At 38.8% G+C, this 12,560-nt stretch overlaps 2 protein-coding genes across 5 annotated transcripts in view; one reads left to right on the forward strand and one right to left on the reverse strand.

Annotated features, from left to right (window-relative positions):
* The window catches only part of eif4g1b (eukaryotic translation initiation factor 4 gamma, 1b), a 19,213-nt gene extending 19,138 nt beyond the window's left edge, over positions 1-75 (forward strand). For all 4 annotated transcript variants that reach the window (XM_083549098.1, XM_083549099.1, XM_083549100.1 and 1 more), the window contains one exon: positions 1-75. This exon is cut by the window's left edge and continues 995 nt beyond it. The gene's annotated coding sequence lies outside the window, so the exon portion shown is untranslated.
* Positions 76-331: 256 nt separating this feature from the next.
* LOC310730235 (chloride channel protein 2-like) lies at positions 332-11,183 on the reverse strand. Its single transcript, XM_083549111.1, has 23 exons — positions 11,029-11,183; positions 9,392-9,488; positions 8,786-8,914; positions 8,224-8,352; positions 7,809-7,942; positions 6,662-6,739; positions 6,335-6,413; positions 6,133-6,258; positions 5,862-5,946; positions 5,580-5,681; positions 4,807-4,891; positions 4,572-4,727; positions 4,419-4,488; positions 4,155-4,265; positions 3,775-3,988; positions 3,548-3,678; positions 3,297-3,445; positions 2,789-2,834; positions 1,890-1,954; positions 1,736-1,780; positions 1,402-1,506; positions 1,232-1,318; positions 332-1,012 (listed from the first exon to the last, which is right to left on the reverse strand). The coding sequence occupies exons 1-23, from the start codon at positions 11,080-11,082 to the stop codon at positions 839-841; spliced, it is 2,451 nt and encodes an 816-aa protein (XP_083405237.1). The 5' UTR covers positions 11,083-11,183; the 3' UTR covers positions 332-838.
* Between the last annotated feature and the right edge of the window lie 1,377 nt (positions 11,184-12,560).

Here is a 12,560-nt window from a genome sequence, read left to right on the forward strand (position 1 = left end):
GAGAGTCCTGTAAATATTTAGTTTTTTGATTGTTTTTGTTTAAACTTTTCAATAATAAAATAATGCTAACTTTAATAGTGATTGTTTTTTCTGTTTTTTTTTTATCTCCTCTATTCCAAATTATTGTTTATTTCTAAGCATTTTGAAAACCTTTAATTTCGCATTCAATTTATTTTAATCCATAACGTGGCGTTTTCACGTCTGAAACGTGGTCAACATGTCGAATGAGTTTTCCCTCTGATCTGTTTGTGTGTTTAAAAAATAAATATCCCAGTTTAGAGATCAACACCTCCTGCAGACGGACAGACAGGAAAAGAACAGGACGCGAGTGTTCAGGTGAGTGTTTATTTATTATTTATCGGATCGTCATTTTACAAAAATGTCGTTTGATTTATTCAGAGCACCAAAAATTCTGGATAGTCTGGAGGTCACCGGGACAGTAAAAGGTGTGTGTTTGATTAGACCAAATTCTGTTTTTTTCTTTATTCACACAGGTCTCATTAAGATGAAGTTCTACTTAGATTTTTCGAGACTACGAGTCTCAGTCATGAGTTTATTCAGATGTGACCGTGTTGTATTTAAGAACAGTTGAATTGAATTTATTTCTTTTCCTCTGATGTAGAATTTACAGCGCAGTCGTGTTCCAGCTCACTGGAGTAGATTAGACGTGAACAGGAGACGGTTTAGGATCAGATCATTTGTTGAATCTGGGTATAAATGATAAATCCCATCATTATGAGGTGTAGATGATGGAGATGTTGTGCTGGAAGTATTCCCATCTCAGCTCTGGATCTTGGTTTTCTCTGCGGTTGCAGATGGAGCTGCACATGGCCCTCCTTCACGATGAGTTCCTATGGTTCAGGCTGTCTTGGCTGCCCAGAAGTTTCTGTAGCTCTGTTGCCTCTGGAGTCGCCGTCTTCCTGAGCCTGGTGCTGCTCTCTCTGAAGCAGGACATCGGGGGGTGTGTTCTCGCTCCGGCCGACTTCACTGAAGTCTCAAAGCCTTGCCGTAGCTACGATACAAAGGAGCAAACACAAAGTCATGGATGTTTTCAAGCTACAGATGATATTTTAATTCTCTGATTCTAAATTTTCTAGCTGGTCTCAAAGACTAGAAGGTGTGAAGAAGGTGCAGAGACAGAACCTGAGAACCAGCAGAGGGAGAGGGTTCTGAGCTTTGTGAGCAGGAGGTTCTGCAGGTCTCTGTATGTGGAGTACTTCACATTACTCACCTCCTGATGAGACACGACTCCGATGAGTCTGCCGGCGCTGGTGACGTAGGCATGGTCCAAACCCAACATGGCGAAGATCTTGTGGATCTGAAGATGGAGAAAGAAAAATGTGATGTTTTCAGTAAAACATCTGATGAATCTTTGTAGCACAGGTATTTCTTTTAACGCACCTTTTGCAGTGAGGTTCGTTCAACGATCTGTACAGACGCCGGGTCGATCTTACAGAGGTCGAAGTTGATCTTCTCATCAAGCTGTTGCTCTTCCCACCTAATTATCTGGAACCAGTGAGAGCCAGATGTTGTCAAATGTTTAAAAATAGAGTGAAATAATGTCCCCCAGTGGACCCAAATGAATTAGATTTTATTTGTAATCTCCAGCTGTTCCTTCTTTCTAAGATTTTATCATGATGACTATATTTGGTACTTGAGCACCAAAGAGTCCAGTAGAAATCAATTTAATTTGACAGCTTAATATATGCTATGAACAAATCTTCAGAGCTTTCACCTCATTCATGGTCATGCGCTCTTCCACATCTGGAGCTTCTGCATCCTAGATGGACAGAAGTGTTCCTGGTTATTCATAGCATTTGGAAATCAACTAAAGAGATGAAACGTGACCTGCTGAAGGAGACTGGATCTGAACACTGGAGCTCTCTTACCTCTACAGCCACTCTGGTATGAGGACAGATGAGGCTCTTTAAGGTAATCTCTGGTTCTTGGAAACCTGAGCAAGACAGAGATGGTTGGTAAATGTAATCAGACATTTAATAAAAAAACACTTGTTTAAGAATCTACACCAGCATCTCCATGGAAATGTCATCATCCATCACCCAGTCCAATAAGCGAGGACTAAAGAAACGTGGAAAAAGAGATCCTTTACTTCAAGGTTCTCCAGGGCATCAAGTTCAGCACAATGGTGCGTTTCAGTTTCTCCAGATCCACTTGGAATTACAGAGACAAAAAACAACTGAGTGTTAAAGATCTCACATTTACCCAAACTAATACCTTCGGTAGGCATGGAGTTATTCTAGATCGTGGTGATCCACAGTGCAGCTGGTTCACAGGAACACCATCGTGGTTTTATCTGCACGTTGTAGGCCAGTAGATCTTTGAGATTTTTGGTCTTTTATCATGAGTATATCGAATTTGCTTTAATTTGGAACTGCATGTTGTACATCAGTAGATCTCCAGGAGAGGTTTGTGGTCTACCACCACAACAGTTAATCAAACTTGATGCACAGGAGAAACCCTACATAAAAAATGTGACCCACAATGAGTACCAAGCAATAGTCAGGAGAAGAAAACCACCAGAAAGCCCCAGTTGCCTGCCAACCTCTGTTATGATTAAAAGTTTAGTAGAGGCCCTGGATCTGTCCTGAGCATCTGGAGATCCACCAGGGCAATCGTGCTCCAGCTTGTGTGCAAGTATGAGGAAGAAGAAGAAGCATATTGAGCATGATGATGGTAAAAATCTGCTCAAGTTGTAGAGCTGTTGCTGTGCTTTTTCTGTACTAGAATGTTTGTGTAGGATGTGTATGACACTCGTCTCGTGTTGTACCTCTCTCTGTTAGCAGTGCTTTAGAAGAGCTTCCTTCTACACAGGTCTGAAAGGTATTACACAGTGTCATTGTTTTAGTTTGTTTAGTTCCTGGGTGAGTTTTTATAAAGAAATATTTGGAGTGAAGTTAGAAGGAGAAGACAAACATGCGACACTTCAAAGAGAAATGTCTTCTACAGAAGTTATTTTGGGTCTTGGGTTCTTCATCCAGTTTTCACAAATATGACTAATTTGTCAAAAACATCAGACTTTCCTTCTTCTGGAAGCCTAAAATATTTGCTTTACTACCACAAACAAACAACCTGCTTCTGCTGTGGAGAAAAAGACTTTCATACAAGACCTCAATCACCAATTCATTATTGTTCATTAAGTGTTTGAGGTCCAGCTTTCGGCGCTAATCTTCCAGAAACTCATCACATAAACTTTAAAGTCTCTTAAGGAACAATATCATGAAGTTTTTTTCCCAGAATGAATGCAGCAGATGTTTTGTCTTCATGTTAAATCTCACCTCTCTCGTAGCTTTGGCATCATCATGGGCTCCAGACTTGCACTGCACCTGATGACTAAGGTGTTCGAGTCTCTGTCTGCGGCTCAGCTGATTGGACAGCAGCGTCTGCAGTTGAGCGCGCTCAATAGAACCCAGCAGTATCTTTGAGTCTGAGGAAGAAACAGAGACAGAATCTAAGAAGCATAAAGACATCGCTGCCTTTCCACTGATTACAGGATGACGGTCTGATGCGCGCCCCCTGGTGGACATACCTTCCGACTTCACTAACGGGAGAGTTCTAAGTTTATTGAGCAGAATGTTCCCCAGGTCTCTGTAAGTGGAGCCAAGTGTGATGTACTTCACGTTTTTCCGCATGATGTCCTCCACAGTAATTTCAGACTTTCTAAATGGGGTTAAACAGATTATAGATGAAACTTTTACCAAGGCTGCATTATTGGATAAAGAGGGAATAAAACCAGAGCTCCTGGTGGACACTCACTCCTTGTCATCCCACGTGGCCTCTACGGGATATGGAAGTTTCCTGATGCGTATGAGTGCATCATACAGTGACGGCTGCAGACTTTGGGCTACGATATTAGCCACTATTACAGAAAATAGAATTGGGAAAAGAAAGTTGATCTGACCGGTCAACTCGAATACGATCATGGCCGTGGAGATGGTGTGAGTGGCTGCACCAGACATCGCTGCTGCTCCTACATGCAGACAAGAAGAAACAAAAGTACATGATTCTGCAAGAGGCAGATGTTTCCCTGGAACACACGTTATGTTAGTGTGTGTGTGTGTGTGTGTGTGTGTGTGTGTGTGTGTGTGTGTGTGTGTGTGTGTGTGTGTGTGTGTGTGTGTGTGTGTTAGTGTTACCTGCTACAGCGTAGCTTCCTGGTATTAAAGAGTAAACGGTGCCGTTTGAATGAACTCCTTCAGGTAAGACCAAAGCTGCCACCTCACCGACCAATCGGCCGAGACCCGCACCTAATCTCACACACACACAATTTACTTCTTTATACTTTAGTTCTATTATTTCCTGGTCACTTCATCATCAGAATGATGCAGTTGGTGATCTTTGTTAAATTAAGATAAGCTCCGAATCTGGCAGGCCGTAACCGTAACCGCAACCGCACTCACCGATAACGAAAGCAGGTACAAAAGCTCCACAGGGGAGAGGCATGGAGATGGCCACCGCTGACATGAAGAACTGAACACAAATGTTAGAGAACTCAGATCAAAATCTAATAAGTCCTAATGTGATTAAAATATTTAATTTATAAATGTCGTGACCTTCATGATGACCGAAATGGTGAGCGTGACAAAGACGCCGACTCGCGGGTGTTTCCACGCCACAGAGTGATCTGAGTGATCAAAATGGTCACCTTGGAGATGTTTATACCAGGTGTGGTTGTCAAAAAGTGCCAGGAGAGTTTCCCTCTGAGTGAGCTGTACAGAAGGTGCTGTTATTCTCTTACAGGAAGAGTGAAAGTATGGAAGTGTGTGTGTGTGTGTGTGTAGCTGTTACCTCGCCTGCCATAAACTGTCCAAATCCAGGAGGAAAGGTCAACGTGGCGATGACCAGTGTGATGAGAGCAGGATACAGCACACGACTACACACACACACACACAGCATAGTTTCACAAACAAAAAAGTGTACATTCAGATTTACTTTCCCAAATTATCCCACCTGATTATTTAGAGCTGCAGTGTGACTCCATGTAGGTCGTATGTAGAACTGTAGAATTACGCCTGATTGTAGGACACTTCTGATTGAGGGAATTATGAAGTTCAAGACAATATATTAAATGTTCAGGCCGTTTGTTGCCAGTAGCGAAAAATGTATAACTGCTTGTCCCAGTTTAATTGTGTGTAGGATTATAGCTGTTATTTAATCTATAGACCTACACAATAGGTTTCACCTTCACATCTTCTGTTTGAAGTGTGAATGGAGGAAAATAAAGACACCCCTGTGTATGTCTTGATCTTCAACTTATACTGTGTGAATTTTGGACAAATCTGAGAACATCAAATTATCACCTTAAAAACACAGGCTAATCCCATTGGGTGAAAAAATGATGTTCTCTGATCTTTATTAGGTAGGACAAGGTGTAAGTGTAAGTATCGTCCTCCTATCAAACACAAACCATGAGATATGGATTATTTAGGAAAATATTAGATATAGAACCCATTGTTACCAGTAGCTACAGTGTAGAATCTCCATATTCAATTCAAGATCCTAGACGTTGTTACTGATCACTAACACAAACCAGGCTGAAGGTGATTTATCACAACACTCACGTTTTCACAAGGAACTTGCTGATGCGTCGGGGGCTCCTGATAAAACGCACCATGGTGCTGTTCATGAAGACAAAAAATGCTCCAAAAAGTCCACTTAGAATCCTAAAGACACAGCAGGAGAATTTAATACACAAATTTTTCTTTTTTAGCATAACTATTTCCACTGGCAATAATCATTGTGTTCACATATTTTTATTGTATACAATGTACCTCATTTCATTATTATTTCTATCTTATCTTGCAGTTATATGACGGTAAAACGGCACAAGAGAAAACACATACCCCAGGACACCGAAGGCCAGAAACTCTTTGAGCTCGTATGGAAATTCCAGACGGAAATCAGTGTTAAACAGTGGAATAATTCCCTCTGTAAAAAAACAAAACATTTATATTATTAACAGTATTATTAATTTTTCAAAATGCTAAAAATCTGTAAAAGAGTCGAACACAATCATTTTTCAGTTAGAGAAATGTAGTTCATGTAATGTAATGTTCTGCAGACTAGAAATTCTTGAAATTCTTTTGAATGATGTAATCTATATTGTATAAACACCGCTGTATCCGCTCCAGACAGGTAGGATTCTGAAGATGAAGGCGCTGATCGTAGCAGCCACGTAAGCTTTCCAGTAACACCGCACCATGTAGAATGATGTGGCCACTTCTATGCTGTACAGAATCCCTGCAACACACACATTTTCAGTACAATGCCGTCGTAATGTGTAGCTCCTACTGTTGCACACACGGTTTCTTCTCACCTCCAATGGGAGATCCGAAGCAGCAGGCGATTCCAACAGCAGTACCGGTGAGCAGCAGCTCAATGGCTTCAGACTCGCTCTGGTTTATACACACACACACACACACACACTTTCACAATCATAGTAGTCATTAGACCGAATGTTGATTAAACATAATATATAGCAGGACTTTGTGATTTATTGTACACTTAACTACTTGTATTTATAATTCTGTAATTAAATCATTCAAGTGCAATGTTTCTAAACATGAACATACAAACTGACACACAAACTGCAATAAAGTTGTTTGTGTCTGTTTTTTATAATAGAATAATGTTTACATTTTACCTCTTTAGCACCGCTAATGTATGTCCTGAAGCGGCCGAGTTGTGCGGCACAGATGCTTCCAATGTGCACAAAAGGACTCTAAAAAAAAGATTTACGCAAAGATACAAGACTTTACTAATAACTACACTGCACACTGGTACATCAACAAATACCATCACAGCTACATGTGATTATCCTACAGCTATGTTATTATGGAATATCTGCATGTGATTTTAACAGTCACGTGTGCTTACGTTATGCCCACGTCCAATTAAAGCACAACCACAGTACAGATACAAGTAGAACCGCTACAGATTTAATGATGTATTACTTTTGATGCACCAGTGAACTGAAAAAGCAGCACAATTACAGGAAACAGGTTGATGTGCTGAAAACGGCGCGGTGAGAAGAAAAACTATTCACATTTCACCAATTAGATTAAAGTCTGGTTTAAAAGTGTAAAAAGTACAGTAATTTGTGTAAAAATTAAATAGACGTAACATATACTGATACCAGAAAAATCTCCTTAAGTACAGTAACAAAGTATTTATACTTTATTACTTTCCTCCTCTGGATATGACCGCATTTACATGATAGTCATAAGCAGCTGTGATTATAATAAAGTATGACACATGACACAATCCCATGTGATTATAATGCGGCCATGACACAAAAGCATGCAGCGTGACCTCTCATGTAGCCTATGCTACGATCACATTTAACCGTGGGCTTTAGATGTGAAATATGTTGCGTCAGTACAATAGCATGTATGGGGTAGGTGCTGTAGTTCTGATGTAATCACATGTAGGTGTTATAAAGTATATTTTGGGTGCATGCCATTATATCTCAGCATGTTTTGACTGCCACATTATATTGCAGCCATCACACTATGTTCTATCACACTCCAAACCTGAGATAAGACGTGACATTTTTACTACAACGACTTACAATTATATTACAAGTAGTACAGTAATAGATATCTCAGGTTCTGTTTATTACAGAATAAACAAAATCATTTTCTTATTATGATTTGACCTCCATAACACACTGTGTATCTGAGCAGGATTGTTTTGGGTGAAAAAATGACTGTTGTCTGATTTTCCCCAAATCGTGTGTGTGTGTCTGTGTGTGTTTGTGTGTGTGTGTGTGTGTGTGTGTGTGTTTATACCTCTTTTCCGAGAGGCATGCCACTGCCCAGGGCGCAGGTCAGACCCACCAATTTGGCCAGCAGAGTGTTGAGGCTGAGGTGATCTTTAACAATCACTCCTTTTACAATCGTCTTCATCTCTGGGATCCCGGATCCTGCAAGAGGTATCAGTGTCTATAATACAGCATATCTACACATCACATAAACTACACATCACATAAACTACACATCACATAAACTACACATCACATAAACTACACATCTCAAACACACTACACATCACATAAACTACACATCACATAAACTACACATCTCAAACACACTACACATCACATAAACTACACATCACATAAACTACACAAAACAAACTACACTCTGCACAAATGTTTACTTATTTTATAGAGATATGAACTATAGTGTGTGTGAGTGAGTGTACCTGCTGCTTGTGGTCCTATGAAGTAAGTAAATGCTGCTGCGAAACAGATCAGCAGTACAGGGATTGAAACCCAGGCCAGATACTGCAAGAACATGTTAGAATGCGCCATTGCATACAGCTTCCTTGTACCTAAATGGAATAGGTACACACACACACACACACACACACACGTCAGTGACTAATTCTAAAATTTCAGCTTATCAGGCAATATAAGTTTTCAATCATTTCTTATCATTTTTATACATAATTCAGAAATTAATTAAAATAATAAATTATCAATATTTTATTAATTAAGCCATTAAACAAACATTTTTTTTATTTTAAGCTCTTCGTAATACAAATGAAAGAAAATATATTGTTTATAACAATAGAATTATACACACAAAATCTTAAGCTTTAAAGTCGTATTATTTATTAATTAGTTTAATTCATATTTCACTCAAATTAAAGCTTTTTCTGCTTATATTCTGGTTCTAACTGGTTTATTTTTAAACTTAAATAAAACTAAATCAATACACACACACACACACACACACACACACACACACACACACACACACACCATGCAGGCCAAAGTCAATCCCAAAGTCCATAGCCCAGCTGAAGAATCCTGGGATGAAACCTAACAGGATGAGGAGGATCCATTCTTCACCGATGTGCCAGAGCAGGAACGTCATCCACCGTGATTTCCCTGCGTGCGCACACACACACACACACACACACACACACCACCTTTCATTACCCACAATGCACCACATGAACCAGACTACATGATTACTACTCCAGGTGTGAGATTTAAGACCAAGAATCCTGTATAAAAATAAGTTACACAGAATCTGCATAAATATTTACTTAAATATTTGAAAGGTCTAAACTGTAATTTACACAATATGTAAAATAATCATTTCTTATTCAATAATGTTATTGTTATATAAAATCATTGACATTTGTATCATCTTATTTTATTTTTTATTGTTTCTTATGATTTAATTTGTTGCACAGATTAATGCAAAAGTTCGTATTCTCCCAAAACAAAAAACAAAAAAAGAATAATAAAGTTATTATCAGAACATTTCACCTAAAATAAGTTTTTTACCCTGAAGCGGATTATTTTCCAATAACAGCAAACACAAGGATTTTATTTGCTTGTACACAACAGATAACTTACGTGTGGATGTTTTGCTGGACTCAATCAACTGTCTTTGCTTTGTAAGACTTTGCCTGAACCTGCTCCCATCTTCGGTTTCATCTTTACAGCCGTAAATCTGTCCAACACACACAAACACACAGTCACACAATTCCTTTAAAACCCAAAAACAGGAAGTGAAAAATTATCTCACGGAACATAGGACCACTGAGGCAGGTCCCGCACTGCCCCACGGAGGGGCAACAAGTACAACAGGTAACAATAACAACACTGCTGTCAGGGATCAAATGGGATTGCTAATTGTGATCAAATGATTTGTTCCAGGTTTCTATTTTAATATTTATTCTAATGATAGGTGGAGAAGGTGGTGGTGAAGACCTCCACCTGTGTGTGTGTGTGTGTGTGTGTGTGTGTGTGTGTGTGTGTGTGTGTGTGTGTGTGTTGATTCAGTTTTATTTAAGTTTAAAAATAAACCAGTTAGAACCAGAGATGCATGTGCACCACACTGCCCTTGTTACCACGACCCTGGTTTATGATCGTAATCATTATGTTTATGATCATAATTTGCAGTAAACAAAAACACTGTGTGGAAAACAGATGGAAAACATCTAAAACATCTGAGCTGCTAAACTATAGATTGGATGACTTTACACTTTGACACATTCTTGGAAATTGTGTGTGTGAAGTAAATGCATTTGCTCCACTGGACATCAGCACCAATAACACTTCAGAGAACTGGTTTGAGAACATCAGCTGGTCCAGGAGTAAACACACACACACACACACACACACACACACACACACACACACACACACACACACTACTCAGAAATCCACACATGAACACAAATCCAGAATGTGAATGTTCTATGCAGGTAAACTTTCAAAATAAATTTATTTTTATTAATGAACAAAATCAAAAGTAAAAGAAGAGAAATCAAAATCAAATTAATATTTGGAGGGACATCCATAGCCTCCAAAACAGCATCAATTCTTCTACACTTGCACTCAGCTTTGAGGACACCATTAATCCTGAACACATCTCCAACTCCATTTGCAGAAATTCAGCTCCAAACCTGCAGAAAACCTTTGCTGAATAATGAGTGAAACCTGGTAAACATCCTGCCTTCTTCTACAGATACTTCAGATTTTCACTCATCAGTCCAGAGCACCTGCTATTTTTCTGCCCCAGTTCCTCCATGCAGAGCCTTGTTTCTATGTTTGGGTGGTCAGATTTGACCAGACAGGAGATGGTGCACCTGAGTCCTACTGGTTTCCTTCAGTTCTCTGCTAATGGCACTGCTGGCTGCTGGACATCTTCTGATGGTGTCTTGCATCTGCTGCAGTAAGTTTCCTTCTTTGACCACTTCTTTAAAATAGCTTGAAGAGCATATCTTAACATAAAACTTCCACACCCTCACCTTATTAGCAGTTTGGTTCCTCACCCAGTTTGAAGCTCCTACACAGCTGTTTCTGTTTCACATCATGTACAACATGTGCAAGTCTGCACATGATGGGGTTCATCAGAAAACGAGAAGAGAACCTTCAATGAGACATTTTACCTAAAACTACAACGCACTCTCTCTTCATATCAGCAAGTGAAATAGTATTGGCACCCTCTGACTGCGCACACACACACACACTATCTCTTTACTCACCGCTCCCTGTTCAGACTGAAGTGCAGTCTTTTCTCCAGGTTCCTCAGAAGCCATGAATGTTAACCGCTCACACACTTACACACACACTCAGACTTCAACAGTGTCACACAGCATCTCAAACGCGACGCTGGTCCACTTTATAGGCCACAGAATCACTGAAGTGTTGGACTGAGGTGGGACGGAGTTCCAGTTTTCTGCTTCAAAAACATCTAATTTTAGTTTTTCTCCCAGAAATCACCAGTGGACTGAGTGTGTAGCCTAAACAAAGATTTAACTCGTACACCACCAGCAGCGTGTGTGTGTGTGTGTGTGTGTGTGTGTGTGTGTGTGTGTGTGTGTGTACACAGCATTAACATTTCATTATGTGCATGAATTAAAGATCATTTTACCCTTAAAGGAATTTTTATACCACATATACAATATATATATATATATTAAACTCTAGATTTATTGCAGAGATGATTTTCTCCTCAGACGTTTAAAAAAAAAAAGAGAGATTAACCAGATTTATGAGCTGATCAGGAATTTGATTTATTTTGAGTGAATCGACTTTCACCACTTGATTAATTCTGATCTCCTGCGACAAAAACACACACAAAATCTAACAATTAATTCATTCATAAACATGTTCAACTTTTCATTTTATTCCCCCATCTGCCTCACACCATCACAATTTATTAAATTTTAATTTTAATCCTATTTATATTAGAACATGTTTTAGTGCATCTGTACTGAGAGATTTAATGTTAGTTATAAAAGCATCTTTAATTAATTATTTAAATACAGTTTGAGCTCAATTTTACAGCTTGGAGTAAAACACAGAAAAAGAATAATAAAAAGGGAAAGATAGAATAAATATAATAAACTACCAATACTATAAATATATAAAAATGAATGATGGCAACCAGTAACATTTATATATTTTTTTCTAAACCTAATTTTTTTTGTGATGTTTGTTCCCGATTTTTTTTTTTAAGTAAGAAAGACAAATTCTAAACTTTATACATTTAAAGACACAAAAATGTGATTAAAATGCAGCAAGAAATGTGTAAGGAAACCATTAAAGAACTGAATGATCTGAACCCCAGTGCTGAACCTGAATCTCACTGTAGATAAATAGTGTAGAATGAAGTGGTGCAGGATTCCATTCACCTGAACAGTGTAGAACATGGTGTTAATCTCAAGTCTGACTCCATGAACTCTACAATATTTACACAACACTCTGTTTTATCACAACAGCCTTCAGGAAAGTGTGTTATCAGGAAATGTGTAAATGTTTTTGGAAAACTGATTTTTCATCGTAACTGTGATGGAATGTTTCTCAGCTTTACGATATTTAATAAGAGCAACTGGTGGAAAAACTTTTTTTCCCTCAAACGTACAGAAATCTGCCAAAACTTTACTGAGAATAAAAAAAAGCACAAGCCGGTTTGTACTCGAGGAATTACAGCAGGAGCAGCTGAAAGACAGAAGGAGAAGATGGATAGATGTAAAATCAGAGGGAGATGAAGTAGAAGATGAAATAAAAGTAG

The sequence above is a fragment of the Silurus aristotelis genome, assembly GCF_946808225.1.
Source record: "Silurus aristotelis genome assembly, chromosome: 8".
NCBI lineage: Eukaryota > Metazoa > Chordata > Actinopteri > Siluriformes > Siluridae > Silurus > Silurus aristotelis.